This window comes from Anas acuta, chromosome 7, assembly GCF_963932015.1.
Source record: "Anas acuta chromosome 7, bAnaAcu1.1, whole genome shotgun sequence".
Lineage (NCBI taxonomy): Eukaryota > Metazoa > Chordata > Aves > Anseriformes > Anatidae > Anas > Anas acuta.
The window spans coordinates 4,726,341-4,739,105 of record NC_088985.1 but is presented as its reverse complement, the minus strand read 5'-3'; the positions used below and the strand labels follow the sequence as shown (position 1 = coordinate 4,739,105).

The following is a 12,765-nucleotide window of genomic DNA, read 5'->3' as shown; positions in this document are numbered from 1 at the left end:
TGTTTTTGCAAGCTCCAGCCCCCACCTACAGCCCTCCAGCTCTTTGGGCTTTGAGAACATTTGAAATGGTTTTCTCCCCTTTGGGATGAAGAAGTTTGAAGCAAAAAGGGCGCCCAGACCTCAGAAATCGCCCCCCCCCCCAAAGTCTTCTGGCTCCTGTGGCACTGCGGATAAATATAGGCGGCCGGCCCTGTGGTAATTATAGCTCCCGGGCACGCTGCTGGCAGCGCTGCCCTGTGCTCCACGGGAGGCTTTGAGGGCCGCCTCTGCTCCTCGTTCCTCCTGCAGCGCCCACCAGCCCCGTGTCGAGGGCTGGAGCACCCCCCCCAGCCCTCACCCGCGGGGATGGAGGAAGGAATTTGCACTTTTTCAGGAAAAACAGGGCAGAGCTGAGCTCACTCCCGGAGAGCTGGCCCTGCCTGTTGGCTCGAGGTAGCCGGGAGGCAGAAAACCCCAAATCGTGCCCAGGCTTTGGGGTGGGAGCAGCGTTTTCAGGGTGTCCTGGTGGGATGCTGCGAGGGAGGCGGCGTGGCCGCCAGAGGGTGCAGGCAGCTCGGCGTGGGACGGGGCCGTGCTGGGTGTCCTCATAGCAGGGGGGCTGACAAAGGCCCTGCAAGCACGGAGGGTGCCAAAATCCCTTAAATAGGGATATTCACACGGCGGCTGCCACAAAGCGGGTGCTGTTCCTGCCCTATCTCTGCTGGCCACAACGCAAATCCCCTAAACCTGCCTCCAAGACAAAGGGAAAACATCCGCGGGCATGGCCCCGGGTGGGTTTGTTTTTCCTCTGAGTGCCTTCAAGCCGAGCCAAAGCCGGTGGCAGGGGCAGCTCCACACCCCCGTCAGGTTTCTGCTGGCGGGCAGAGGGGGTGCTGAGGAGAATCGGGTTTCACACCAGAAGGTCAGGGCCACCGCTGGAAAACACGGGGAAAATCCTCCAAGCCGGCGAGCCGGAGATGCACCGACAAGAAGGACAAGGCCGGCGGCACAGACAGGGCCCAGAGCAAACAGCACAGCTAAAAGGGGCCTTTGTGGCCGGCTCGGGAAGCCTCACCTCCAGCCCCGGGCAAATGGGGATAAAAAAACCCGAGTGCTCAAGGCCCCGTGGGTGCGGGGAGCTCGCTGCAGATGCTTCCCTGGAAAGGTGCCGGCGTTCCCCTAGGTGTGATGGAGGGATTGCTTTCCATTTTAGTACAGCTCTTAGCGAGCTCTGGTCGTTCCCGTGTGCCACGGGGTCTCTGCCACCGCCCCGGGTAACCCAGGGCAAAGAATTGCCTGGAAAAAACAACTCAGGCCAGTTCCCAGCTGCTCTTAAACGTCTCCACTGTCTGTTTTTTACCTTATAAATAAAATCTGCTTTCAACGAGAGTCAACAAGGCTCTGCTTTATTTATTCCCTCTCCAACCACGCTCGTTTTCTCATTTCCAGTTCCTCGGTGGCATCGCCCAGCTGCCGACCACAGCCCTCGGCACCAAGGCCACCTCGGGCTGGGCAAAACATCCACGTGCACTTACGGGCAGATCCCACATGGAAAAAAAAAAAAGGGATTTGGGGAAAAAAAAGCAAAGCTCACAGCTCTCTGCATTTCAGCTGGGCTGCACGAGCAGCGAAAGAGCGGCCGTGGGGAGCTGGGGTCACAAAACTTCCCCCTGCTCCTGGTGGTGAAGCTCCTGTCTGGGAGGAAAGCCTGCCCCAAAAACCCCACCGAATGCCTTTGGTTTTCGGGCAGTGCACATCTTCACCGCCCCTGCGGAGCCAAAGCTGCGGTGGGTGTTAATTGGAGCAAAACGTCGGCTTGTGGGAATCCATCGCTGTGGGCCGGGCAGGTGCAAGGAGCTCGACCAGCCTTACCCGGGATGTTTTTTGTGGGATTTTTATGGGATCGCTCTGGTCCTGCTGCACGGAGCACGGGGCTCAGCACTCGGGTGCCATCCTTCTCCTATGGGACAAACCCGGTGCTGGTTTCGGTGGCGTTACTCCCCGCGGGGTGCCGGAGCAGCAGGATGTGTGGCTGGGTTCTCCTCAGAACGGGGAGGGAGAGGTTTGGGTTGCAAGAAAGAACAGCTTTCACCCCCGAATTGCGGGGTGTTTTCTTCCCCCAAATCCCCAGGACTTCACGGCGGTGAAAGCCCAAGGTGGAATAAAACCGTGTCCTTAAAAACAGCGCCCGCGCAGACAGGCGGCCTTTGTCTGGAGGTGTAATTACAGGATAAATATGGGATGCGGACCAAGAAATGCGGTCTGGTCAGGCATGCAGCCTCTTAAAAAAAAAAAAAAAAAGAAAAAAATCACAACAGAAAACAAGGCTGTCATTTAATTCTGACCTGTCCACGTCTGCTGCAGCCCCCGGCCCCTCGCCCTGGCCGCGGGGAGCGCGCCGAGCCCTCCGCGGGCAAGGCTGGGCCTGGGCAGGAGGCAGCGGGGTGGACGGGGCACTCGGTGGCTTGGCCAGAGGTTTGCTCCTGGTCCCGCTGCAGAAATCCCCTCCGATCGTACCGGGGGATTAGCAAACCCAATCCCATTAACTCGAGCTGGAGCAGGAGAGGAGAAGGGGACGGGGGGTTAGGAGGGCCGGCAGGGCAGCAGGGGCTTCTTGTGTTCGGGATAAACCTTGTGCCGAGCTGGAAAATGGCTTTTTTTAATTAATTTCCAGGCTTTGGCTGGTGGCCCTGTCCTCCCCTCGCTGGGCTGCCTGCAGAAAGTCTCCTTCTGGTGACAGTCATCACCAATTTTCCCCAATTTTCCCCAAAGGACAGCTGCGGCTGGCTCTATGGGGGCCTGCGCCAGCAGCGGGACGCGGCACAGCTGCAGGCACTGAGCTGCTTAGGGCAGGTTGTAAAGGGGAGGGAGCAGCTCTGGGGGATGGAATAATGAGGGTTGTTTGGTTTGGGGTGAGCCCGAGCCTTTCTGGGAGCTGTTTTGTCCCAGAAAGCTTGGATCCTTCCCAGGGAGGGCTTTAGGTGTTGGTGCAGATGCAGTCTTCTGGCACAGCCCGTGTGAGGGGAGCAGGACCCTCAGGTAGGTCTTCAGGCTGAAAATGCACCCTTTTTCCCCCAAATCCGTGTCCTTAATGGTATGGAGAAGGACTAGAGCTGAGTTTTTCTCCCCTTTTCCCCCTGTTTTTGCACAAACCCTGCTTTTGCCCCCTCTCCGGAGCCCGGCAGCATCCAGCACCCCGGCTCCCTCCCATATTGAGGCCAGATGCAAGCGGAGCGAAAGGGGGGGAAAGGAAAAACCCCGGCTGCTGCGGGAGGACGGCTGCCGACGGCTCTGGCGTGGCTGCTCCCCGCGCTCCTCAATGCCGCCTCTGTTCTCCGCTTTGGGTCAAAAAACGCAGCTTTTGTGAGCTCGCCGAGCAGAGCCGAGCCGGTGGCGGCTGAGTTCTGCTTATTTATTTTTGCTTTTGTCAAAGGGGGCCGGTGGCCCCGGCGAGCCGCGGGTGGCCCTGCTGGGCTCGGGGACAGCAGTGGGGGCCCCTCGCTTTGCCCCCCTGAGGCTCCTCGGCAGCTGCCAAGGCTCCTGGAGGAGCCGGGGCTCTCCGAATCCTGCCTGTGGCTTATGGGGCATGTTTATGGGGTGGGGGGGATGAACACCAACAAGACAGGAGATGCTTTGGAATCTGCTCCTTTGTATTATCTGTATTTTTTTTTTTAAGCCAGGTGAAACGGCTTCCAGCAGGTGACGAGGTTCAGCTGCTCCAGGGTGTCCTCGCCCCGGTGTGAGGTTGTGGCCGGTGCTGGCTGCTGGCAGCATCCCTGCCCCGCTGTGCCCAGGGTTTTTTGGGGAGCTGCACCCCCAATTCCCCTCTCCTGGGGCTCTCCCGTGGGCCACGATCCCCCTGCCTTCGCTGTCGGTGTCCCTGTTTCTCCGCAGCACGTTGCGCTGCTCTGATTTTTTTGGGCTTAGCTCTGACCCCCGGTGTACCTCCCCCTCTTTTTCACGTAATAAATAAATAGATTTGCCCTGCAACCCTGGTACACGGAGAAAAAGGAAGAAAACAAACTTAAAACCCAACCAAATACCCCCACCCCACATCCCCACCCCCCCGAACCAACACTGAGGAGCGCAAACCCGAGCAGCCACCTCGTCGTGCTGCTGGCTGGGGCTCCGCGGGCGGCTCCCAGTCCGTGCTGGTGTGAAGGCACTAAACCAGTAAGGCCTTGGGGCTTCGGGTCCCTGCTGGTGCTCAGCGCAGCGCTGCTCCGGGCCCCACATCACGCGGGGCAGCCGTGCTGCTTTCCGTGCTCAGTCCCTCCCCGCGACAGCAGCGTTGGAGGGCACGGCGTGGTTTTGGCAAGCCCCCGGGCTGCGCAGCCCTCCCGGAAAGTCGAAGGTCCCCCAGCTGCGGTTGCCCCCCGGCGTTACGTGACCCAGGAGGGGGGTCCCTCCTCCAGCAGGCTGAGCGAGCGGTTCGTCAGCTCCTCGGGGCTGCCGGCCAGCTTGTAGCCGAAGAGGCGCATGGCCGGGGCGCAGGCATCCTGCACCACCTGCGCCAGCTTGAAGGGGATGCTGAAGCGCCACTTCTCGAACTGCTCCGAGGAGTTCTTCTGCGTGGAGTAGATGCCGCTGCCGTCGCGGGGCGCCTGCGTGTTGGCGCGGATCCACTCCTCCACCTGGGGCGTGGGGCGGATGCCGGCGAAGCGGTACATCTCCTCCGCCTTGCGCAGCGGCGCCCGCGCCACGTCCTCGTAGCGCACCAGCAGGTAGCGGCCCCGCAGCCAGCCCGGCCGCCGCAGCCCCAGCTCGGCCGACAGGCGGATGCTCTCGCAGTTGCCCCGCAGCCTCTGCACCTCGTCCTCCTGCAGCGGGGCCGCCCCTTCGGCCGCCCACTTCTTCCAGCTCTCGTACTTGCCCGAGAAGGCCACCATGCGGGAGGCCAGCACGGCGCGGGGGTCGCGCACCAGCTGGATGACGCGCAGGTCCAGCCGCGGGTCCTCCGCCAGCGGCTGCAGGAACTCCAGCTGCCGGATGCGCACCGTCTTCAGGGCCACGTGCTGCTTGCGCCGGCACGCCTCAGCCGCCAGCGTGACGTTGAGGGGCCCGCAGCGGCGGTTCTTGCAGTGGTACTTCTCGAAGACCTTCTTGAGGGCCGGCGTGCAGACGGGCTCCTCGCACAGCGAGCGGCTGGAGCCCCGGCGGAACATGAAGGGCGTCAGGTGCTCCTCGGGCGCCGGCGAGATGAAGCTCTCCAGGGTGTAGAGGTCGCAGAGGAAGAGCTGCTGCAGGACGTGGCGGTACACCAGGGCCGACCCCACCGCGTTGGCGCCGCCCGGCTCGAAGGTGACCGTCCTCTCGATGTGCCACAGCGGCTCGAAGAGGTAGAAGATGTTGCCCTGCTGGTTGAAGAACTCCCCGACGAAGGAGGAGCCGGTGCGGGTGGTGGCCATCAGCAGGACGTGCCGCCGGGGCTCCGGGGGCGCCGTCCCCGCCGTCGCCAGCCCCCCGGCCAGCTGCAGGGTGACGTTGTGCAGCCGCGTCCTCAGCTGCGAGAAGGCGGCGTCCAGCTGGCGCAGCGAGGCCAGGGACCCGTTTTCGGCCGGCGTCGGGCTGGCCTCCGTGTCGTTGGCCTCCGGCAGCGCCTGCGGGGACTGCTTCAGCTTGTCCGACACCCTGCAGGACAGCAAGCACAGCCCGGGGCTGAGGACACCCCTCCGTCCACCCTTCTGCCCCCATAGGGGTTTTGGGGACCCCCTTGCGCTTCTCCCCGCAGCCCCTGGGGTGGCCAAGCAGGCAGGGTGGGCGGGCGGAGGGCTAAAAGCAGGCTGCAAGTCCCCGCGCTCCCTACCTGGAGATGAAGTTGTTCTCCTTCTCGATGATGACCAGGCCCACCACGAACACCAGCAGCACGGCGTACTTGCTCCTCATCTTCAGGCAGTGCAGCACCTCGCGGAGGTCCTGGGGCAGGGCGGATCTCCTCTCCATGGGGAAGGAGAGCCGGGAAGCCGGGGCTTCTGCGTCCTCCCGACGTCCCTCCCGTCCTCAGGGGAGCCCCCAGCTGGGCTGCCGCTGCCCTGCGCTATCTGCTGGGCATCCTCTGCTCCTCGGCATCCCCCTCCGGGCGGCCCTGGCTGCGGGGACAAGGAGGGGACACATCAGGGCCTTCCTCTGCGCTTGCTTCTCCGGCAGCGTCCACGCCTGGAGAGCCCGTGCCGAGGGCCTGGAGGCGATTTCCCGTCGCTGTGCGCCACAAAAACCCTTTTATCGCTTCCACCCCGCGCCCAGCAGCTGCTGACAGCGCCGCTCTCCCCGCTCCCGAAATAAATCTGCCGGAGGAGAGACCCCTTCCTGCACCTCCTCCCAGCAGCGCCGAAACCCAATCCCTGCCAGCTGCCGGCCCAAAATCCCCCTCCTGGGCAGGGGGAATCACTCAGCCAGGCACTTGGGGCAAAGTACGTTTTGGGGGGCCGGGCAGCTTCCTGCCATGGCGTGCTTGGGGCGCAGCTTCCGCCTTCCCGTGGGTCTCAAAGCGAAAGCTGGGGGGTTTCCAGGAACTGGATGGAGGCGGAGGGCCCCTCGTGGCCCCGCTCTCCATCACACGCCGTGCGTGGAAACCCTGCATTTCATGCCCCTGCTGCCCTGCCAAAGTGCCCGCCTCCGGAGCACCGCGTGCCCGCCGCTGCACCAAGCCTTCCCCTCGCCCCACCAAGCTCCCGGTGCCCGTGCAGTGGCAGGGCTCGGGGTATTTCAGCAACCCCCAGGGGAAATTAAAGTGTACAGACCCTGGCAGAGGGTGCCGGCCGCTCCCGGGAAGGCTGCCAGGGGAATGAGTTTCGGATCTGGAGTCGCGAGCGCTGGGAAGGCGGCTCCCAGGGTCAGCGCCGGCGCCCTGTGCGCTGCCAAGCGCCCTGGGCGCAGCCAGCCCAGGATTTCCCCCTCTCTAATGCCCACAGCGGACAAACCACAAATGATCCACAGACCAGGAATCATTCACGGGGACTGTACGGAGAGCGATTTCCAGCAAAACCCAAGATTTGAAGGCCCGGGGTGGGCGTAATTCATTAAATAGAGGAGCGGCTACAGGCAGATGAGCCGCCAGGTCCCTGAACCCTCACAGGGCTCAGCCTTGGGGCCGGGGAGGCACGAGGGGCAGGCAGAAAGCACCCCAAGCCATGCACGTCCTGGTTTGAGAGCAGCAAGGAAGGGGACGCGGTGACCCAGCGAGGTGGCCGGGGGCTGCTCGGCGTCCTCGAGCTCTTCCTCGCTGGGGAGCGCGCGGCGCAGCCCGGCCGGGGCAGGAGGAGAGCCACAAGCGGCTCTTTGTGCGGGGGAACAGAGGGGCTCTGTGCACGGCAGAGCGGGCTGAGGGACCCGGCTCTTCCCTAAACCCAAAGAGCTTTTCGTTTCAGCCTGATTTTTCCGAGCAGCGGGCGAGGGGCGATGCACGGGGCCAGCCCTTCCCCATCCCTCCTCCGGCCCGGAGACGGCATCCAGGGCAGGGCAGGCGCCTGTGGGCTCGCGGGGGAAAGCAGCCGGAGGTGTGACGGGGGTGAAGTCACATTTTCCTCCGCTGACTCAACGGGCTGAGGATGAGTTCCCAGAGCCGGTAGGTGAAGCGCCGGCTGGCAGCCGGTGCCCGGGAGCCCTCTGGAGCACTTTGCTCCATCAGGTTGGGAAAAGGACCCGGCGAAACCCTCGGCTGGAACAACAAAGAGAACAGGCGTGCGGGCTGATCTCTTTGTCTGCAACCCGTGCAGATAAAAAAAAAAAAAAAAAAGATAAATCACAACAAACCGGCTCTCTCCGTGTTTACCAGAGGCTGGGACGGAAACCTGATGGTTTCCCCGCTCGCCCTCGCCTCGCAGGGGTTGTGCTCCTGCCCCTGCCCCTGCCTGTCCTCCGGGTCCAGCAGCTCGCCCCCCGGCCGGCTCCTGTCCCCCTCCAGCGGGCTGGAGGCGCTGGAGCGTGGCACCGCTTGGCTTTGGCTGCTGGCTGCTCCCTCCGGGGTTTTTCGCTCAGAGGTGCTTGTTTTTTGCTCAAAACCAACACGTGTAATTCAAGTTAAAAAAAGGAGAGGGAGGAAAAAAACAAACATCAACTCCCACGCTGTTTATAAAGTTGCCCAGAATAGCCCCGAGCCTCGGCCAAACCGGGGCCGGCGAGGTGCCCGTCGGAGGAGCATGTTGGTGTCCCCAGCCCAAATCTGTGGCCACCACGGGGTGAGTTTTCCTCCCTCTGGCCTCGGCTGGTGCCCGAGGAGAGCTGTCTGCGCCCAGCCCCGCTCAGCACCCGGCTGAACCCAGCACCCCGCAGCTGCGGCACGCTCGGGGTTTCACCTGGCCCGGCAGCGAGCGGTGCCCGGCTACCCAAAAAACCCCAAACTCGACCCAAACTCCTACCCCAAATTACCCAAACTCGCTGGCAGACACAGCCAGCGGCCGGGTTTTTCGGCACCACCTGCAGCTGGCGAGGGGCTGGCGAGCAGCGGGGGGATGCTGCGGGCTCAGGCCGAGCTCGGGGCTGCCCAATGGTGCCGAAACGGGGTCCGGCCACCAGACCCCCACCACCACTGGCCACAGAGCCCCTTGGGGTCCTGTGGCCACCCGGCCAGTGCCCGCAGCCCCCCAGCAGCCCCCCGCCACCAACTTGCCGGCGCTGCCCATGGGGCCGGATGATGCAACTCCGGGATCGCTGCGGGAAAAGTTCCCCCCGCGCCGCCCCGCTGCTTCCCGGCTCACCCTGGCTTCGCCTTCTGCCGGACGCATCCATCTCTCCCGCTATAAATATAGAGAGAATGGGGTTTTGTTGGTGTTGTTTTTTTTTTTAATTTTCTGCCATGGCCCCGAGCTGCTTGGCTGGGGGTCCCGGGGACCCCCCAGGCCCGGCGGGGGCTCCCTGCCCGCAGACAAAGGCGCGGCCGGAGGCAGCACAAAGGCGGCGGTGGCGGAGCCCTGGAGCCGCCTCCGAGGGGCTTTGGGGGGCGACCACGGAGCCCCCCAAACCTCCCTGGTGCCAGGATCGTGCCTTCCCCCCCCTTTTCCCTTTCCCCTTCCCCCAACTTCCCGCAACTCCCCGTCCGAGCCCCCCGCTGGATCCGGCTCCCGGTGCCCCTGCTGGGTGCCGGGACCCCCGGGGACCCCCCCCTTGGCCAAGTGTCCCCCAGTGCCACCCTCACCTACCCCCGAGGGCCCGGTCCTGCCGTGCGGGAGCGGGGAGGGCGGCGGGTCCCCTGCTTTTCTTCACGGCGCTGTCATCCTCCCTCCCTCCCTTTTCCCTCCCTCCTTCTTTCCTCCCTCCCTCCCTCCCTTCTTTCCTTCCTCCCGGGGTGCCGGAGGGGGGGAGCGGGGCCGGGGCGGGGCTGGGGCCCCAGGCCATCGTCCCACGGTGCCGGGGACAGATCCTGCACCGTGCTGAGGAATGGGGAGCTCGGGGGAAAAGTTTCTCTCCGTGCCACCCCCGCGTCCTCCCCCCGATGCTCCCTCTCCGTGGCTCTCGCTGGCTGCACCTCGCTCCCCCATCTCCGCACCCACCTCCTCCCTTTTGGCATTGCCCCCCCAAATGCGCCCCGAGACCCCACTTTGGTCACCCTAAGACCTCATACTGGCCACCCCATGCACGTTGGCCACCCCAAGACCCCCCGCATTGGTCCCCAAGTAGGGTCTGTGGGTGGCTTTGTGGCACCCGATGGCCCCCGTGTGCCAGGCAGGCAACGATGCGATGCGCACGGGTGCCCTGGTGAGCGTGGCCCTTTTGGGGGAGTGCTGGCCACTGTGGCCCATCGGGGGGGACCAGCATCTCCCCATCGCTGTGCAGGGCTGTCCCTGTCCCCGCAGGGTGGGCTGTGATGTCCAGGTGGATGGGGACAGCAGCTCTGGCTTATGAGTGGAAATTTGTGCGCCCCCCCCCCCGCGAGCTCCACAGGGAAGGACCCCAAAACTGGGTCCCCACAAGATGTTTCATCCTCTCGTGCATTCCCAGCATAGTTTCTCCGTGGCGTTATGCAGAAACACGAGTTGTATGGGTGCTTGCGTGTGACGGCCCGCGCAGCTCGTTAGTGTCTGGCTCCTAACGAAGGCAGGGCGTGTGGGGCAGCACCTTGCTGGCAGCAGGAGGGGTGTGTGTGAAGCCACGGAGCGGCGCAGCGGTGGTGGCACCACCGGGCTCCTCTCCCCAGGAGCATCCCGGCCCTGGATGGCATCAAACTCTCCTCCCGGCTGGTTTTTTGCCCCCGGCACAAGCTGAGGAGGCGGCGGTGGCCACGTCCTGCTCTGCCTGGGCTGCCCTTTGCTCCGTAAAACGGGGACAGAGCTTTTCTGGCAGCTCGCCTGGCGCGCACCAGGGGCTGCCCAATTCCGCCCTCCGGCCCCGCCGCCCGGCTGCTTCCCCCCGGGGTTTCGCTTCCCAGGGGGGCCAGGATGTGGCCGGGAGGCTGCAGAGGAGGCTCCTGGCTTTGTCCCAGGGCTGCACCCGGCTCCTGGCGGCTTTGTCTCGCCAGGGGGGGCGCGAGGACCCGGGCTCCCCCCCCAAAAATCCCTCCCGGAGCCGGCGGCGGGGCCGGGCGCGCTCCCGCTGCCGCTGCGCCCCCGCGCGGCCCCGCGCCGCGATTTCTGTTCCCGTTTCGCTTCTGCTTCGCCCCGAAACCGCCCGGGGTGAAACGGGGAAGTCGCCGAGCTCGGGTTTTGTGCCTTTATTATTTTTAGCTGTGGCTTTCCCGACCCAAAACGGCGACGGGATGGCACAGCTGGGAACGGGGACACCTGGGGAGCCCGGGATGCTGCTCCCCGTCCCCTGCCCCTCGTCCCCTTCGTGGTGCTGCGGTTAGGGTCAGCCAAAGAAATCTCAATTCCTTCCCTTGGCCTGATGCTGGGAGGTGGACCTGAACCCGGTTTTTCTTTCTGACCGCTCTGTGCGCAAAGGGAAACCCCCAAAAAGGGGCTGATCGCCCCAAACGGCACCAGCTCCATCTGCTCTGAGCCTTGGTGGGGGTAGCAATGTGTGCAAAAACATGACTTGGCCACTTTTGTGCCCTCTGAAAGAAGGAAGCGAGAACCACAGAGCATCTAGCAACACCTTTTGCTTAAATGTGCTCCGCAGGACCCACAGAAAGCGAATGGGACAGATGTCCAGCCACCCTACCCCAAAAAACCCGGCGGGCTCGGGATTGCCCAGCCGCCTGCAGAGGGATCTGAGCTCACGCTGGCACGTGACTGCTGCTGGTTTGCTTGGCTGCCAGGTTTGTTGCTTTTTTTTTGTGGGGGTTGATGCTCCCGGAGCTCAGCCCCTGTTTGCAGAAGGGCAGAGGGTGCCTCTGGACAATCCCTGTGGTCATACAGAGATAAGGCCTCAACCTGGAAACCTTGGCTGCCTTGAGATAACCAAATCCTCGCTGTTCAACCCAAAAACGGGCCGGTCGGGGCAGGCGATGGGGCAATCTGGAGGCTTTTTGGGTCAGAAATCACCCAAATTCCTCCTGTCTCCTGACTGCCCCGGGCAGCAGCCGGAAAACCAAACAGGAGCAAAAGCCGTTTGCTTTCTAAGCTCCCTTGTGAAATAGGAGCAGCTCAAACCTGATAATCCTCTTTTTAAAAAAATAAAAAAAAATAAAATGGAAAAACAGTTTCCACATCGCCCCGGGCTAATTAGCTCTCATTTGCAGGTCTGTTAGCGTGGCTCTGAACCTCGTCCAACTCCAGGAGCACGGTGAGAGCAGTCGCAGCCCGGCACCAAAACGTGTAAGCCTCTAACACCAGCCCCGGCAGCTTTTTTGTGCCCTGCCATCTCGCCTTGTTTCTCAGCAAAGCCCAGGGCACTCGGGGCTTTTCCTTCAGGCCGTGGTTTTGGCTGTCCCGTGACTGTGCGATCACTTTGGTGTCAGCTGAAGCCAGGCAAAGCAGCTCTGCTCTGTGCCGTGGGAGGGCTGGAGGGGAGCAGCCACGTGTAACACTGGCAAACCTGCAAAGCAGGAGGCAAATGAAAGGGACTCGGCCCCACATTTTGGAAAAGCGTCCTGATTTATCGATCTGATTTCGGCAGGGGGGGTTTTGCCCGATTCTGGCCGGCAGTAAGAGAAGCAGAGCAGCAGGGCAGTGGCCTGTGGAGCTGCTGGTTGTGCTCGAAGCTGAGACCACCCAAAGGCCACGGGCAGGAGGAGGTGGAAGATGAGGAACCTGTTGCCTCGGAGCGAAAGCACAGCAAAGGGGAACATCAGGCGTTGCTCCACAGCACCCAGGCAATGCTCAGCTCAGCTCTCTGAGCACCAAGCCACGTGGAAGCAACTCTGCACGGGAGCTCTTGGAAAGCCCTCTCCCTCCACGCCACACCGAGAATTACACCGAATAAAGACCCAGGCAGGGTCCCCCCCGTGTCCCCACTCAGCACCCACCAGGGGTGCATGCAAAAAGCCGGGTGTTTGCTCCTGCACGCTGGTGTGGGCACGTGGGAGCCACAAACAGGGTGCTCGGGGTGATTTTCTCTTCTCTTTTTCCCCCCATAAGCTTTGAGGACTTGAGCTAAAAGCTTATTTCTGCGGCGGCGTCCTTTCGGAGAGGGGTTAGCTCTTAGAAATGGGCTGGGCTGGTTTTTAACGGGTTCAGAGTTTATTTATTTATGTGGTTTTTAATGGAGTTGATGCATTAAAAGCACCTTCTGCAAAGTGGCTCTTTGGGGGATAGCTGACGCTGCCGAGAGCTGGCTGCTCTCACACCATGAGCTTCAGTGCACCAGCACAACGTGGCTCAGCCAGGGCAGGAGCTGCACTCTTCTGCTCGTCCCTCGCTATTATTGCAGAAATCCCCCCAAAATCAATTTTACTGGAGGGGATCTGAGCTC

At 62.7% G+C, this 12,765-nt stretch overlaps 1 protein-coding gene across 6 annotated transcripts; it reads right to left on the bottom strand.

Annotated features, from left to right (window-relative positions):
• Nucleotides 1-3,608: 3,608 nt before the first annotated feature.
• On the bottom strand, nucleotides 3,609-9,246 carry CHST3 (carbohydrate sulfotransferase 3). Of its 6 annotated transcripts, XM_068688643.1 has the most exons (4): nucleotides 9,117-9,208; nucleotides 8,676-8,714; nucleotides 5,786-6,068; nucleotides 3,609-5,610 (listed from the first exon to the last, which is right to left on the bottom strand). In XM_068688643.1, the coding sequence occupies exons 3-4, from the start codon at nucleotides 5,920-5,922 to the stop codon at nucleotides 4,362-4,364; spliced, it is 1,386 nt and encodes a 461-aa protein (XP_068544744.1). In that variant the 5' UTR covers nucleotides 5,923-6,068; nucleotides 8,676-8,714; nucleotides 9,117-9,208; the 3' UTR covers nucleotides 3,609-4,361. The 6 variants fall into 6 exon arrangements, with proteins under 6 accessions (XP_068544744.1, XP_068544743.1, XP_068544746.1 ...); XM_068688642.1 differs by lacking the exon at nucleotides 8,676-8,714 and having other exon boundaries at nucleotides 9,117-9,246; XM_068688645.1 differs by lacking the exon at nucleotides 8,676-8,714 and having other exon boundaries at nucleotides 9,113-9,198.
• Between the last annotated feature and the right edge of the window lie 3,519 nt (nucleotides 9,247-12,765).

What these genes read in the sequence shown, in the direction of transcription:
- CHST3 (XM_068688642.1), bottom strand. Translation starts at nt 5,922, where the DNA reads ATGGAGAGGAGATCCGCCCTGCCCCAGGACCTCCGCGAGGTGCTGCAC. An exon ending in GAGAACAACTTCATCTCCAG is followed by an intron (nt 5,611 to 5,785) that starts GTAGGGAGCGCG and finishes GCTGTCCTGCAG; the next exon opens with GGTGTCGGACAAGCTGAAGC.